The sequence below is a fragment of the Bos indicus genome, chromosome 6, assembly GCF_029378745.1.
Source record: "Bos indicus isolate NIAB-ARS_2022 breed Sahiwal x Tharparkar chromosome 6, NIAB-ARS_B.indTharparkar_mat_pri_1.0, whole genome shotgun sequence".
Lineage (NCBI taxonomy): Eukaryota > Metazoa > Chordata > Mammalia > Artiodactyla > Bovidae > Bos > Bos indicus.
The window spans coordinates 88830296-88846246 of record NC_091765.1 but is presented as its reverse complement, the minus strand read 5'-3'; the positions used below and the strand labels follow the sequence as shown (position 1 = coordinate 88846246).

Sequence of the window (15951 nt, the reverse complement as noted above, 5' to 3'; positions counted from 1 at the left end):
AGTCTGTAGTATACTTTTCCACTCAAAATACTCAGAGTATCACAATGTTTGTTACCAGCACATACATATACACTTTGTATTTGCATTGGGCTTTGTAATCGACAAATACTTCTCCCTACATTCTATACCAAGTAGATAGCCAGTCCTGATCATCTCCATTAACCAAATTGTAATCAGTATGTTTTAAGTATATGAAATTAGGTTAAATATTCATAAATTGTATTTAGATCACAATAGTCAAACTTAAAGCAGTGGAACATTTTTAAATGAGACTATAATCTGTGACCCCAAAATGTAGCACAAAAGGTGAGCCTACACTCACTGAAGAAGTTCCAGCCCCGACTCCTGAATACAAATCCACAGAAGGAAGTCTTAGGAATTTGATGAATAGCTTAAAAATTCTTGATTTAAATTATCTGAATAGTGAATGCATAAACGTGGAGTTTTTATTTTAGGATCTTTTTCCTTTCATCAACTCCTTTTCTCCTACATATCAAAAGGTCACAGTCCTTAGGCTTAAATGACGCTGTGGAAAGTCCAACTCCTAATGTTATCAGGTCTCTGCAATGAGAGGAGTGCAGCAGCATAGAAGTTGTTCCTTTGCTCCCTCAACCTTCAGGCCAAGATAATTCCATGTAAAATTCTTTTCCACTTTAAACCAGTAGTCGGTACCAATAGGTTGCTTGTTTTAACTTGACAAGCAGATAGGGAGACAGTGATACAGGCTTTTACTTTAGGAAAAGAAATTCTATAACATATGTTGGGATGTGTGTGTTAACATATAAAATTTCATGAATGGATTTAATCATGTAATTTGAAGGAAGATCACTTCCTGAACCCAGAGAAAACATCTGGTACCCCTGGGTAGGTGCACAGTGAAGCAAGAACAGTAGCTCCAGTTTGACATTACCCCAATATTGGCCGGCACCTTCGTTTTAATCAATGATTTTGTTCCTCAACACAATTTGGCCTTTAGGTCTAGGGATGATCATTATGTTAAGAAACTCCATGTCATCCCATTGTGTTCCCAGGAACACAAAGCTAAAAACTAGTCCATGTACATTTTAGCCTGCTCCTTTTAAACAGAAGACAGCTGATGTTGCTGTTCAGGCTCCTTAAAGTTTATACACGATGTTAAGCCCCAATAAAGAAGTCACCGTGCTGCCAGTGATAACTCCCCTTAACTCAGGAGATGGTTCTTTATTCTTAATAAACTTTACTGCCCTTTATAATGAAAGATGAAACACTAAAACTGGTTCTGAAAATGCTTATTAGGACAGATGAGGCAATTAAATAATTTATACCACAGACTAAAGTATGCTTAGAGCATAAAGACTTGATTTTAACAACACAGAAACTCACGCCTCTCCAAACTGGCATTTCAGCAACGCGTTCAAGATAGATTGAGTATAATCTATCTCAATCCCTAGCGGAAGCAATCGGGGTGCACATAAAGACGTGGGGGGCTACCTTCTGATCACAAAAAGCACCCACAAAGTTTAAACCATGACATGATTAAGTCAAAAAGAACGGAAAGGTATATGCCGAAGACAGAATTTACAGGACGAGAGCTTCCTAGAGAACGCCTCGCCGGGCTCCGGGCACCAAGTCCCACCCGCAACACTACAATTCCGGTCTAGCCTCGAGGAGCTCCAGCACAGCAGCGCGAAAGTTTCGTGTCTGCGCAGTAGGCTTGCTAGGTGCCGCGTGAGAAAGGTGGGACATTTCTGCCTCGTGCGTCATCTCTAGTGCGACTCAATACGTCACTGGCTTGACCGGGAAGGTCAATTGTGGCCACCCGCGAACTCACGCCCACTTTACGCCGGGGTTGCCGGCGCATGCGCGTAGCGGCCTGGGCGGAGCGGTGCGAGCGCGCGTGGTCTGTGAGGCCGGCGTTTCGGACCCAACTCTGGCGCGGAGATGCTGTGCCGGCTCAGCGTTAGGTGGCTGCGGCCCCGGCCTGCCCTGCAGGTCCGTGTCCTGGACCCATTGCTCGCACGGGCCCCAGCAGGCGGCGCCAAGAGCTCTGCTCTGCCAGTGTGGGCGGTGGCATCGGTCTCCGCAGTTGGCCCGAGCGGCGCGGGAGGCTGGTACGAGGCCTTGGCTACCTCGGCGCCGGTGCAGGGCGCAGAGGACATGCTGCTCTTCGCCCACACCGCCTCGGGCCTGCCCTGGTGGGGCAGCATTCTCCTCACCACCGTGGTCCTGCGCGGGGCCGTCACACTACCCCTGGCTGCCTACCAGCACTACATCCTGGCCAAGGTAAGGGGTGCCGAGCCGCGCGTGGACCGTGCGTACCCACTTCCGTGGTGAGGAGGGTCAAAGTCTCACCTGGGGCTTAAGATCCCCAGATACTTCCGGAGTACTTACTGTTAATCATCAGCACCTCTAAGGCAGTAAGCTTACAAAAAGGAATTAACACAGGCAGAAGTAAATGCAGATTCTCTTATGGCTCTGTAGCTACAAAGAGCATATTAAAGACACTTAATAGACTACCGTTTCTTCAGTTTATATTACTGGAAAACCCACGGATTGAAACATTAAAAGTGTGGAGTGTAGGGCTTATTTAATCCTTAAAATAACCCTGTGAAGTAGGTGCTGTTATACATTTTATATAAGAGGGAACAAGACTTTAGAGGTTGAATAATTTGCCCAACATCACACTGCTAAGTGTATAAGTTGGAATTTTAATTTGATTGCAATTGAGGATATCATAAATTAACATCTTGTGAGAAATCTTCGAGTTTCTTGACACAACCAGTAAACCACATGTTTTTAAATGAGTTTAGGGAATAGAGAGTAAACTTATGAATGGGTATGAATACAGATCTTTAATGTGCTCATAACAAAGTCTACTTTTTCTTTAGCTAGGTGGAAAATTTGCAGCCAGAAATAAAAAACATTGCACGACATCTTAACCAAGAAGTTGCAGTTCGTGCACATCAGTTGGGATGGTCCAAGAGAGTTGCCAGGTAAGCTAATTCTCTGCATATAAGACCATGAAAAAAATATGTATGTATGTATGTCTTTATTACAGGAGAAGGCAATGGCACCCCACTCCAGTACTCTTGCCTGGAAAATCCCATGGACGGAGGAGCCTGGTAGGCTGCAGTCCATGAGGTTGCTAAGAGTCTGACACGACTGAGCAACTTCACTTTCACTTTTCACTTTCATGCATTGGAGAAGGAAATGGCAATCCACTCCAGTGTTCTTGCCTGGAGAATCCCAGAGACAGAAGAGCCTGGTAGGAGGCCGTCTATGGGGTCGCAAAGAGTCGGACACGACTGAAGCTACTTAGCAGCAGCAGCAGCAGCAGCATGTCTTTTTTACAGGGTGTGGTATTCTGTAGCTTTAGCAGCAAAGTCGTTCTTTTTACTTTTTAATATTTTAAAAAGTTTTTGTGGCGTGATAGGTTTATATACTGGACTGAAAGCAAAAAAAGAGACAAAGCAGAGTTCCTTGATCTTAAAGGACTCCAGACTACTGAAAAAGACAGATGTGTAAACAAATAATGACTGGATTAAGTAACTAAAAAAGATTATGTACAAGGAGTTAGGTCATCATGGAAAGTTAGGGAAGGCTTCACAGGATACAGATACTGTGCCACTTTGTTGAGATTTTAGTCAACAAAAGATACAAGTTATTTACAAACTTAACCTTTTGACAGCATAGAGCAGGTAGCTGCCCAAAAGAATGAGGAGACAGAAAATATAAATGCCATGGTAAAAGCAACTGGGTAGGCCAGGAGTTGTTACTCTGCTGTAGTTATCCTGTGTTGCTGTCTCCCTGAGCTCTTTGAGAGCCCTTGCCTAAGGGTGCTTGACCATGTTGTAGTTCCATGTGGGCAGCCATCCACTAAGAATTTTTGTGAGATGCTGACAAAGTGTTTAGCATCTCACAGCAATGAGAAAAATAAGGGTGTTTTAGTATGAATATGTAATGTGTATATATATGGGTATATGTGTGTATTAGTCAGTCATGTCCAACTCTTTGTGACCCCAGAGACTCTAGCCTGCCAGGCTCCTCTGTCTCTGGAATTCTCCAGGTAAGAATACTGGAGTGGATTGCCAGTTCCTTCTCCAGGGTATCTTTCCCACCCAGGGATCACACCCAAGTCTCCCACATTACAGGCAGATTCTTTACCATTTGAGCCACCAGGGAAGGCCCTATCCATATATTTTTATCTATATAGGTATAAATTTGCCACCTATCTACAATATGAAATTGAGTCCCTCTTTAGTGTTAAAAAGACCTGCCATTTTAAAAAAATCATTCTTATAGCTTAATGTCTTTACTTGATAAAAAGTTGGTAAACCTATAGTTTTGAAGTTCTACTGATCAAGGAAGTCTAAGGGCTACAGCTCTAGACCAGAAGAACACATTAGTAGCTGCTCACATGGGTTATAAATACAGCCTAGGTAAGACTGTGCTACCGTACTTATGCATCCCTGGCAGGATGATTGTCCGGACACATCCTTACACAGATGAATGACTTTCTAGAGGAAGACATTATCTGCGGGTTTCCTGTATTGTCAGTTTAACTGGGTTTTGAAAAATAAAAAGGAGTTTGTCAGGTGAACAAACAGCCAGGAAAGTGGACAGTCTTCAAAGATGATGTAATAACTTCCAGGGCATGCTGATGTGAAAGTCTGAGTTGTTGGATGACCCAGGTCATTCAAGGGACAAGAAAAAGAGTAACAGGAAATAATGTTGAAAGAGTGGGCGAAGACTGAATTACAAGGAGCCTGGAATGTCTCTGTGTACTGTCTTAATTCAGTGCATTATAATTTGATTAAATTCTGCAAACCTATTGAAAACCTACCTTGTACAAAACATGCCACAAGAGATTTAAAGATGAAGACCCATCCAATATTGTAGTCTAGCAAGTGGGACGTAAGAACAGGAGTTGAAAACAGCAACAAAAACAACAGAGGAGTAACTAATATGGTTAACAGAGAAGCAGTAAGAAAATCTTTATGAAAGAGTTGATTGAAGAATGGAGACTGTTTAGACAGGTCAGGAGCATACATGGTATAAAACCACATTGCTCTGAAAGGTATGTTCAGGGATCAGGTGATTGAATTTGGCTGGAGTGGAGAAATTTGAGTAAAATGTGCTTTAACCTCTAGTATTTCTGATTCAAATTTTGGTCATACCATGTTAGTAGTGAAATTTCCTTTGTTAAAGCCTAGTTTGCCTAAGACCTCCAGAAATAAAGCCTGAAGTTTGACAGTGGCGGATTTCTCAAATTGTTATGTAATTTGCTTACATTGTGAACAAACTTTGAGTAAAAGGTTTTATTTTCCTTTTTTTTCGGCAACCACTTGGTGTAGCTTAGGGGCTTCCCTTTTAGCTCAGTTGATAAAGAATCAGTCTGCAATGCAGGAGATGCCGGTTCAATTCATGGGTCAGGAAGATCTGCTGGACAAGGGCTAGGCTACTCATTCCAATATTCTTGGGCTTCCCTGGTGGCTCAGCTGGTAAAGAATCCATCTGCAATACGGGAGACCTGGGTTCTGTCCCTTGGTTGGGAAGATCTCCTGGAGATGGGAAGGGCTACCCACTCCAGTATTCTGGCCTGCAAAATTCCATGGAGTATGTAGTCCATGGGGTTGCAAAGAGTCAGACACTACTGAGCAACTTTCACTTCACTTTGGTATAGCTTCTGACAGTCAAAAATCCTGCATAAATCCTTTAGCCAGTAACCATAGTATAGGTGTGTTTATCCTGTAGGGATGAAGCACAGCTAGTATCCAAATGATGTTTTCTCCTTTCCCTTTTTCCCTCTTCCCTCAAACTAGGCTCACTTACCTAAAGACTATGCGGAGGCTTGTTTCAGAGCTCTATGTTCGGGATAACTGCCACCCCTTCAAAGCCACTGTGCTGGTCTGGATTCAGCTTCCAATGTGGATCTTCATGTCTGTCGCTCTCCGAAACTTTAGCACAGGGGCAGCACATTCAGAAGGTAGTTACTATTGAAAGTAATTCCCCCAAGCAAGTTCTCTAACACTGTCTTGTATTCTAAAGAAAAAGCAAAAAAATAATAATAAAAAACATCCATACTTTCTGTAACTGGAATACACTTTAATCATCTCCCTTACACAAGTATAGAATTTCAAATATTAAGTGTAACCAAACTAGCTGTATTGAGAATATAAATCAGTTTAGGAAGGATGTCACTAGTACTACTTCTTGGAAGTTTAATAAAATTAGTGTTATAATTCCATAATATGGTTTCAGGGCCATGAATTTTTTCTATTTATGAATTGGAGAAGCCAGAAGAACTTTCACAGTTATAAGTGTAAATATTAATATGAAAGGTTACAAACTAAGGGGCTTGTTTTTACTTTCATTTAAAGGCATTATAACCATAAAGTAATCTAAATTGACTTGAAAGAAAGCAGCCTATAGACAAGTAAGTTTTAAAATTTCAGTCTGTAAAGGTTACTGCTACACATCTTTAGTGTCTCCACATCCGTTTGCTCCAGAAACTTCTTACCTCTTTCTTAGTATAAGAACTAGCTTATGTTGTGGAGTGAAAATAACCTGAATAAAAAATGCAAGTCTTCAGTGTGAGGAACACCTTATTGGAATCACTTCCCTCTGCTGTTTTTAGAAATTCTTCTGTTTCATTTATAAAAATGTTTCAGCAGGTTTTTCTGTTCAGGAGCAGTTAACTGCTGGTGGGGTCCTGTGGTTTCATGACCTCACTGCTCTGGATTCCACTTGGATTCTGCCTGTCTCCGTTGGTGTCATCAATTTATTAATAGTGGAGGTCAGTGGTTTTAAATAAGATTTGTTTGCCATTTAAATCATTGAGATTCTGTTGCTGTCCTGACATCAGATAGAAATGAATTTGAGTTACTGGTGATAGCTCTGAGCTAACGTTGAGATTCCTTGTTTTTTGTTTTTTTAATATATATTTGGTTATTTATTTGACTGTACTGGGTCTTAGTTGTGACGTGTAGGAACTTTGAGTTGTGGCATATTGGGTCTACTTCCCTGACCAGGGATCGAACCTGGGCTGCCTGCTTGTGGGTGCAGAGTCTTAGCTAGTCATGAGACCCCTTGGTTTTGGTCGCAGATCAGTTGTTGATTAATTTTCTGGGGCCAGTTCCTTAACCTCTCTGGGGATCATAATTTAAAATAAGAGAGCTGAATTGGAACAGTTCCAAAATCTCCTTCAACTGTAAAATGGTACGATGCTAGTACATAACAGTTCTTTGATTTGCTTTTTGGTAAAGGCAGCAATTAAGATGTCAGTCTGGTCTTATTCCCACAATATGTTGATGTTTTGTTTATATGTTTAATATGTCAATTAAACATACCTGACTGCCATTTTTAGTCATAGAATTTCTTTATAAAATGAAATGGAGAAACATATGTATAAAATACAATCTCTTAGCCATATCTTACCATTAGCTCATGCTACTTTACTCAACTTGAGTTTAGGGGAAACTTGTCTTTAGTTCCATAAAGAATTGTTCTTAGACTCTTGAAAAGAACATAGACCCTTTAACTAGAAGAAATCTTCAGTTCAGTTCAGTCGCTCAGTCGTGTCCGACTCTGCGACCCCATGAATTGCAGCACGCCAGGCCTCCCTGTCCATCACCAACTCCCGGAGTTCACTCAGACTCATGTCCATCGAGTCAGTGATGCCATCCAGCCATCTCATCCTCTGTCGTCCCCTTCTCCTCCTGCCCCCAATCCCTCCCAGCATCAGAGTCTTTTCCAACGAGTCAGCTCTTCGCATGAGGTGGCCAAAGTACTGGAGTTTCAGCTTTAGCATCATTCCTTCCAAAGAAATCCCAGGGCTGATCTCCTTCAGAATGGACTGGTTGGATCTCCTTGCAGTCCAAGGGACTCTCAAGAGTCTTCTCCAACACCACAGTTCAAAAGCATCAATTCTTCGGCGCTCAGCCTTCTTCACAATCCAACTGTCACATCCATACGTGACCACAGGAAAAACCATAGCCTTGACTAGACGAACCTTTGTTGGCAAAGTAATGTCTCTGCTTTTGAATATGCTATCTAGGTTGGTCATAACTTTCCTTCCAAGGAGTAAGCATCTTTTAATTTCATGGCTGCAGTCACCATCTGCAGTGATTTTGGAGGAAAGATCTAATGCAGTTGAGATTTCACAGACCTCATATCTGCTGATTGCTATTTGGGAAATCTAATACATCACTTACTTTTTCAGATGAGAAATATAAAGATTCTCAGGTCTTAGGTGAAGGTTTCCTGAGGAAAGACGCTATGTGTAGTCTTAAGTGTTTTACTCTAAAAGCATCTAGCATAGTTCTGTGAACTTGGTTAGTAATTAGTATTTCTTAGGAAGAAGGAAGTGATGACACAAGCTCCCAGTGAATTGACGTCAGTCCTCTCATCTTTCCTTTATTCCATCTAACAACCCAGCATGCATAAATTTAATAAAAGCCTATTCTTGCTTAACATTTACTGTGTACCAGGCACTATTGTAAGCAATTCACATGAATTAACTCATTTAATTCTTAACAATAGTCCTATGATGTAGGTGCTGTTATTATCCCAGTCTTAAGGTGGAGAATGGGAGGCACGGAAAGGTGAAGTAACTTGCCCAAAGTCACATAACCACTAAATGCAGGGCTGCCATGTGAATCTCGTAATTTGAGTGTGCAATTGCAGAATCTGTGCTCATAATCATTAAGCTAAGCTGCCTTGTAAGTAATTCATAAACCATAACTCCTCTTCCTAGCCTTCTTAGTTCTTTTCTGTCATCCATGTAACCAGATCACAAACCTTTCAGATACCTGTTAAGTTCTTTCTCTGTGCCAGGCCCTGTATTTAGGTGCCAAAAAAAAAAAAAAGGTAATGATTCATACATAATACCTATCTTGAAGGGACTTCAGTTTTACAATCTTTAAAAAACACTGACCTATAAAAATTATGCTTTGATCCTATTTAATATAGATGAATCTCTTTATTGCTGTTACTTAGTTCCATTTAAGAATTAAAGAGTTGATCAACCAGTGATAGTTAATCAACAAATCAGTGTTTTGTTTTTTAATTTTTATTGCTTTTGTTAAAATATAGGTAGAGGCCAATCAAAAATCACTTTGCATTTTAAAGCTTGTCTCATTTAATGTGTATTTAGATAATCAGCATGTGTGTGTTTATTTTACCCTTTCAGATTTTTGCCCTGCAAAAACTTGGAAAGTCTCGTTTTCAGACGTACATTACGCACTTTGTTCGTGCAATCTCGGTGTTGATGATCCCAGTAGCAGCAACAGTGCCTTCAGTGAGTAAGCACCAGCATTGTGTGAAGCATGAGCTAAGTGTAAATCCTCTCTGTTTTTAGCTTAGACTGACTGACATTGTGCCTCTTCTGTCGTGCTTCCTCTGACTACTTGATCCTTTACTGGTTTCTGATTTCTGTAATAACAAATCTACTGACTCTATCACCAAGTGACACCTGAATATTTCTTGGGATTGGTTAATCTTCCTTTACGTGAATGTGTCTTAACCCTCCATTTTCCTTTTTTTTTTTTTTTTTTTTTAAATATTGCAGAGTACTATGAATAGTACTATGAATGTAGCATTTGCTCTGTTTGATTAGTTGATGTATTGAATTCTTTTTGTCTTCACAGAGGGATCCAAGGAATTTAGCATTTAAAAAAGAAACAAAAATTTTCCCCACCAAGGATCCACATGGGTTCATATGTAATATTATTTGATCTCATAGAAATTTTATGAGATAGGTATACTTTCCCCATTTATATGTAATTAAACTTCTATAGAAATAGAAAAATAATGTTATATTTGCAGTTATTTCATTTTTTTAGCCTTTTGCATATTTTTTATGGATACTTTAGTGCTCAGTTGAGTAAAGCTGTCAGTGTATCTGTCTTTGCTCAGAATCAACACAGAGACCATAAAGTAGTTGTCATTTGTTGCTGGTAGTTCAAGTTCTGTCCCTTGTATAAAAGTACTTCATAGGACTTGTCTTAAAAATCTGAAATAGTATGTTTTCAGCATCAGAAATGTCTGTTAAATACTATTCATGTGTCACTTAGTCATAATACTGTCATTAATCCTGTGTAAAATAAGTTTCCTCATTTCTAAAAGAGACACCATAATGTCTATGAAAATTAATGAAATAATAAGTGCCTGTTATAGTACTTCTCATATAATAATAATGTTATAAAATACTCTATAAAAACAGAATAATGCAAATTCACTACATTTCTAAGGAGAAATAATACCAATTATAACTGAGGAAAACCACAGATCAAGTAAAATAGCAGTAAAGTTCTAATGAGAAGTTGGGTTCCAAGTGAGTAACAGAGACCTTTTCATATATAGGAAAGTCAGAATTAGGCATTTAGTGTAGAGCTGATGTGGCAGCTCTGTGAAGACATGAGAAAGACTGCCTAGTTCCCTCTCAATGCTGCATCGTCCACAACCTGTCATTCTTGTCTTGAAAGCCGCAGGATAGTCGTGATGGCCACTGAAGCTTGTTATCTTGCAAGAATAGTAAAAGGGTGCTTCAGCTACAGTCAGATGCTTCAACTACAGTCAACCACTTAAGGACCCTTGCCAGATGCCCTACCAAACACTTGTGCTTACATCTTAAATATGTGGTCATACCGAACTGCAAAAGAGGATGAAAAGTATAGTCTTTTTTTTTCCAGATAGCAATATACTTTGCTGAAAATTAGGATTTTATTACTAACGAAGATGAGTGATACTTAGTAGGCAGTTTGTAGTCTGAAGTAGTTGGGCCCAGGGAACTGCTTCATAGATGAGTTTGATGATGATGCTAGCTAATATTTATTCAACATGAACTTCGTGCCAGGCCCTGTTTTAAGTCATTTATGTACATACACACACACACACATATGTATTAGTACATGTATTTCTCCCAACAGTGCACTGAAGTAGGTGCTATTATAATCTCCAATTTAACCCTGAGGCACAGAGAGGTTAAGTAACTCATGGTCACTCATCTGTTCAGTGGCAGAGTCTTCACACACATCCAGGTATTTTGGCTCTTACTCTTTAGCTACTGTACTAATAATCTGCCTTTAAGATTTCATTACTTCCCTTAAAAACTTGTTCTGGAACAAATAAATGCTTAATATGAGCCACTTACTGTGCTTACCACACTACATGAATTTTCTCATTTATTCTTCACAGCATCCCTGGGTACAGTCTGTCCCTCATTTTATAGAAGAGAAAACTGAAACAAGAAAAAAAAATAACTTGCCAAAAGCTAATAAATAGATTTCAAACTCAGGCAGTTTGATCCCAGGACTGGACTCAGCCAGGACATGGTCTTGCCTCTAGGGCCTGCTTACCTTCTGATGCCAAAGAAAAGTTTAGAAAAGATGTATGTTTGTATGTATATATGGGGATGTTTCAAGAGGCTGCAGACTAAAAGACTACCAATTATAACTGAGGAAACCCCTAGATCAAGTAAAGTAACAGTAAAGTTCTAATGAAAAGTTGGGTTCCAAGTGAGTAACAGAGACCAAAAAAAGTCTTAAATATCCAAAGTGGATTCTTTCATATATAGGAAAGTCAGAATTAGGCAACTTAATGTAAAAGCTCTGTGAAGACATGAGAAAGACAGCTCTTTGACCTAAATAACTGAATCTCAGTGGTGGTAAAAAAAAAAAAAAAAAAGAGGGTTGGGCTGAGATGCTTTGTCTCAGGAAAAGGCAAAGATAATCTATTCCTGACTACACTTAGAAACTAGTTCCTGGGAAAATTTGGAAGATAGGTGACTCTGTATAGGTGTAGGGAAGCTAAGTTTGCCATCGTGAATGGCCATGCCTCCAGTAGCCTGCCTGCTGTGTAGCAGTTTGTCGAGACTCTCAGTGGGGAAGCAGTATGCTTAATTGCCAAAGAAGGAAATGGGATCTCTCTTGGACCCCTGCCTGGGAGCCGTTCTCTGCCATCCACTTTCTGTCACCAGTACCTCTCCATTTGGTTTCTTTTTGTTTGGGGGTCGTCTTTTCAACTTTTTTACCTGTCTGTTAGATCTGACCCAGGTATCTATTAGCTCCTGAAGGTCTCTTTCAGTCCTGGTGCTCTGTTTACAGAGATTGTGAATTTTCTTTTTTATTGCCTGCCTGTCTCTAGACCTTGGAGAATGGAGAGATGCTAACGTTCATGTCCTTTCTTCTCGTTGCAGTCAATTGTCCTCTACTGGTTGTGCTCCAGCTTCATGGGCCTTTCACAGAACTTGCTGCTCCGTTCTCCTGGGTTTCGCCAACTTTGCAGGATCCCGTTGACCAAGTTAGATTCAGACACTCCTTATAAGGACCTCTTGGCTGCCTTTCACTCCAAGTTCATTTCAAGAAAATCACGTACTTTCTAGTAATTTTTGAAACAATTACAGGTTTCACTGCTAATGTATTTAGAAGATTTAGAACTTCAGGTATGATTTAATTTGCTTTTGTTTAAAATCATGAACTCTGTGAAGTACTGTGGATTAAGATATAATCCAGATATATATAACAATACTTAAAATCTTTTCAGTGCTAAGCGTGTAGTATATTTAATTGTATGCTAAGACTGTAAAAGTGGAATCAAAGTGTCAGGCCCTGTTTATAAAATTACAACTTGCTAGAGATTCCAGAACTTTGGAGAACAGGACTAGAAAAGTTTATAAAATAAGAGAATCCAATGGGATGATTTCTAAAATTTGTAGGATGTGGAGGATCATAGACCTGTTTAATCTTTTAATAAAGCCCTGGTTTTCTCTTCAGAAAAGTCCTTGAAATACAAATGGAGGCCTTTTTTGAGCCCCTCTCCCAACTCCTGAAGGCCTTCTGGTAATTCCTGGTTAATAAATTATTCTAATGGAACAAGTTAATGTATGATGTTAAAATGAAAGGGACTTGAGATACATGCTGTGGAGTAGTCCACACATGTAAGAAAGTACATAACATGGTAGGTGGTGTTGCTTTTCAGCTGTGCTCTGAAAGAATATAAAAAGTGTACATTCCTTTCTTTCTAATTTAAGAAGTCTGCAGTACAGGGTATAGCACTGAGTACTGCTGGAACCCAAAGTAGAAAATCTTAAGCTAATCATAAGAGAATATGAAGGAACTCAGTATCTCTGATAACCTGTTAAGTAAGTAAAAATTTTGTATTAGGGTCAAGATAATGCTAGTCGGAGATTTCTTTATACCTGTTCGTCTTGATGTGATAATACATAACATTAAGTTGGTCTGAGAATATCATATATTACCTAATTCATAATTACATAGCTTAAAAAAGAGCCAAATTTTAAAAGCTTGAATGATCAGGATAGTATTTATCAAGTTTTAATAATTACTGAATACATGAAAATACATTAGTTTCAGTGTTACTAGAAATTAAACAGTACGTGAAGAATCAGCTTATTCAGCCAGAAAGCATGCATATGAACAGCGTGTCTTCAGTCATTAGAGATGTAATCGTTGATCACATGATTGTGAAATAGGATTGTTTTGTAGAATTCTGGAGATGGAGTTGAGTCTTTTCTGTAATCTCAGAGTACAGTAGACCCTTCTCTTTTGTGGTCCCAAAGCCACAACCACTAAGAGCTTTAAACTGTCAGCAGCTGGAATCCCAACAAACAGCTGGATCAAACTTCATTAACTGAGAACTTACATAGCCATGGGGAGGAAATGATTCCATGATTCCTGTACATAATAACTGGCCTGCCATCATTTGTGGAATACAGTCTAAAAATAAAAAGGACTATTAAAAATCTTTGAACTTTATTTGGTAATTGTATGGCCCTTGTGAGTATTGTGTTTCTGTTTTGGAACTCTTATTCTCAGATAAAGTAAAATGATATTTACTGGTATATTTGTTTTCTGTGGATGCTGTTAACAAAATCTTCATGCTGCTTATGCACCAAGAGGAAGATGCTGTTGAATAAATTGGATATTATATATCTCTATCAAATTTTTCTTTTAAGGGGTACATTTAGGGATTGCCCTTGAGAAAGATATAGGTCCTACAAGAGGGTCCTCCCCACAGTTCACCACTGCTATACTCAGAAAGCCTAGCCTTCATGTCTGTTTCACCTAAGACTTCCCATAACTCAGTTAAGAATTGATAAAATTATTGTTTTATAGCAAAATAAAAGCTAACAGTTTTTCTTCACCCCTTTGGGCTTCCTCCCTCCCCTTTAGTTCATCTGCATAAACCAGAGCTCCTTAGGAGATGACATTCCATCTTAATCTCATCAGTGGACACAAGGAGATACACTTCCTTCTTTTTTTTTTTTTTTTTGTTTTGGTTATTAGTACTCAATCAAAAAGCCCACACACAAACAGATCCTCCCATACTCCTCCTCGTAAGGAACTGTGATGACCTGTGACCCACTATTCCTGTGGGTCTGGATTGTGTAAACTCTAAATAGCATAAACGATCAGTGTCATACTATCATTTGACATAAACCCAAAAGGCTTTCCCAGTGGTTCAGTGGTAAAGAATCCACCTGCCAACGCAGGAGACACAGGTTTGATCCCTGGGTTTGGAAAGATCCCCTACGGTACAGGGGATACAACCCACTCCAGTATTCCTTGCCTTGGAAATCCCATGGACAGAGAAGCCTGGCAGGCTACAGTCCATGAGCTCACAGAATCAAACTCAACTGAGCGACTGATTACGCACCACCAATCCTCATCTTTGTCTCCAAAACTTTCGTGCTTTGACCTCTAATTGGCAGCACAGCCCCTAGAGCTTTCTGACTGTCTCCCAGATTATAATCCTCAAATCGGCTTGAATAAAATTTTCCATCTTTTTTCTTAGACTGTTAATTTTTTCTGTTGGCAAAGCTGTATTAAAGCATTTTAATCCTGGTTGATTTCCTGTCCATAGGAACTGCAAGACCTAGCAGTTACCACAAGAAAGAAAAATTACCAGTTGAGGAATGGCAGCAAAAGATTAAATAGAGGGAGCTCTTTTATAAAGAAGCCTTGCCTAGTTCTTAAAACAGTAACTTTTTGCTTTTCTGTAACTCGAACATGAGAGAAATATACAACTGTCCCAAAGGAATATATAACAAATCCTTGTTCCTTTGAACTCTACCACTGACTACCTCTTGACTACCCAGTTTTTACATAACTTTTGCAAGATCGTCTAATTGATTAGGCCTATACTGCTGATTTTGTTCTGTAAAATGAGGACTCCGGGGTGTTTGAGAACAAAAACATTGATGGCAAGACCTAAAATAAAAGTAAAGGCTTCAGGAAAGCACCCAGTCTTATTGAGTTGTTCTAAGGCAACAACAAAGTTTCTGTCCTTGAAGATCCCTACTGGACCCCAGAGGGCCAAGCACTACATGACAAGCCTCTAGGGACCATTTTAAGGAAATTTCAGTGGGCATACTTCTCCTCTTGTATCCCTGATAAGGCGATTATATTTGTTTTTCCGTAGTTGAGAAGGCAGCATTATATTTAGCTTTGGTTTTTGTCTTCTGCCTAGGTTGTAGCTCTCCAGGAAAACTTAAAACTGGAGTATAAAATAGACTGAACTATATCCCTTCCATTGCAGCTGCATTTCTGCATGTTTCAACAGTGGTATAATGAATAACTTGAGGAATTTCTTCTAATTATAACCTCAAACTTCCTGGATTTTCTGAGGGTAAAGAGTATTTAAAATACCAATTCTGTATCTATGTAAGAATTAACAGCCTCTTATTACATGCTCTTCAAAATGTATCCCATGCGTTGCTACACTTGGGAAAACTGTGAAGTTCCATTGTAGAAGCTTCAGTTATGCTTGTATGAAGCTTCAAATACAGATGTTTCACTTGGGGATCCAGATAAAAACTAGAAATTCCCATGTAAAATTACAGTCATGGTTTAAATGTCAAGTCCTAGTAAAAGGTAATGAGTGCTTGTAAAAAAAAAATTACAGGACTTCCCTAGCAGTCTAGTGATTAAGATTCTGGGGATGCAGAGGGAG

General features: G+C 39.4%; 1 protein-coding gene across 3 annotated transcripts; it reads left to right on the top strand.

The window, feature by feature from the left end:
• Positions 1-1830: 1830 nt before the first annotated feature.
• On the top strand, positions 1831-13743 carry COX18 (cytochrome c oxidase assembly factor COX18). 3 transcript variants are annotated; one of them, XM_070791572.1, is made up of 6 exons: positions 1831-2262; positions 2872-2972; positions 5802-5965; positions 6651-6775; positions 9170-9281; positions 12176-13743. In XM_070791572.1, the coding sequence occupies exons 1-6, from the start codon at positions 1921-1923 to the stop codon at positions 12301-12303; spliced, it is 972 nt and encodes a 323-aa protein (XP_070647673.1). In that variant the 5' UTR covers positions 1831-1920; the 3' UTR covers positions 12304-13743. The 3 variants fall into 3 exon arrangements, with proteins under 3 accessions (XP_070647673.1, XP_019818464.2, XP_019818465.2); XM_019962905.2 differs by having other exon boundaries at positions 1834-2262; positions 9170-9277; XM_019962906.2 differs by having other exon boundaries at positions 1835-2262; positions 6654-6775; positions 9170-9277.
• The last annotated feature ends 2208 nt before the right edge of the window (positions 13744-15951 follow it).

Coding starts and splice junctions, on each gene's coding strand:
- COX18 (XM_019962905.2), top strand. CDS start 1,921: ATGCTGTGCCGGCTCAGCGTTAGGTGGCTGCGGCCCCGGCCTGCCCTG. Junction 2,973..5,801: donor TGGTCCAAGAGAGTTGCCAG/GTAAGCTAATTC, acceptor CCCTCAAACTAG/GCTCACTTACCTAAAGACTA. Junction 5,966..6,650: donor AGGGGCAGCACATTCAGAAG/GTAGTTACTATT, acceptor AAAATGTTTCAG/CAGGTTTTTCTGTTCAGGAG.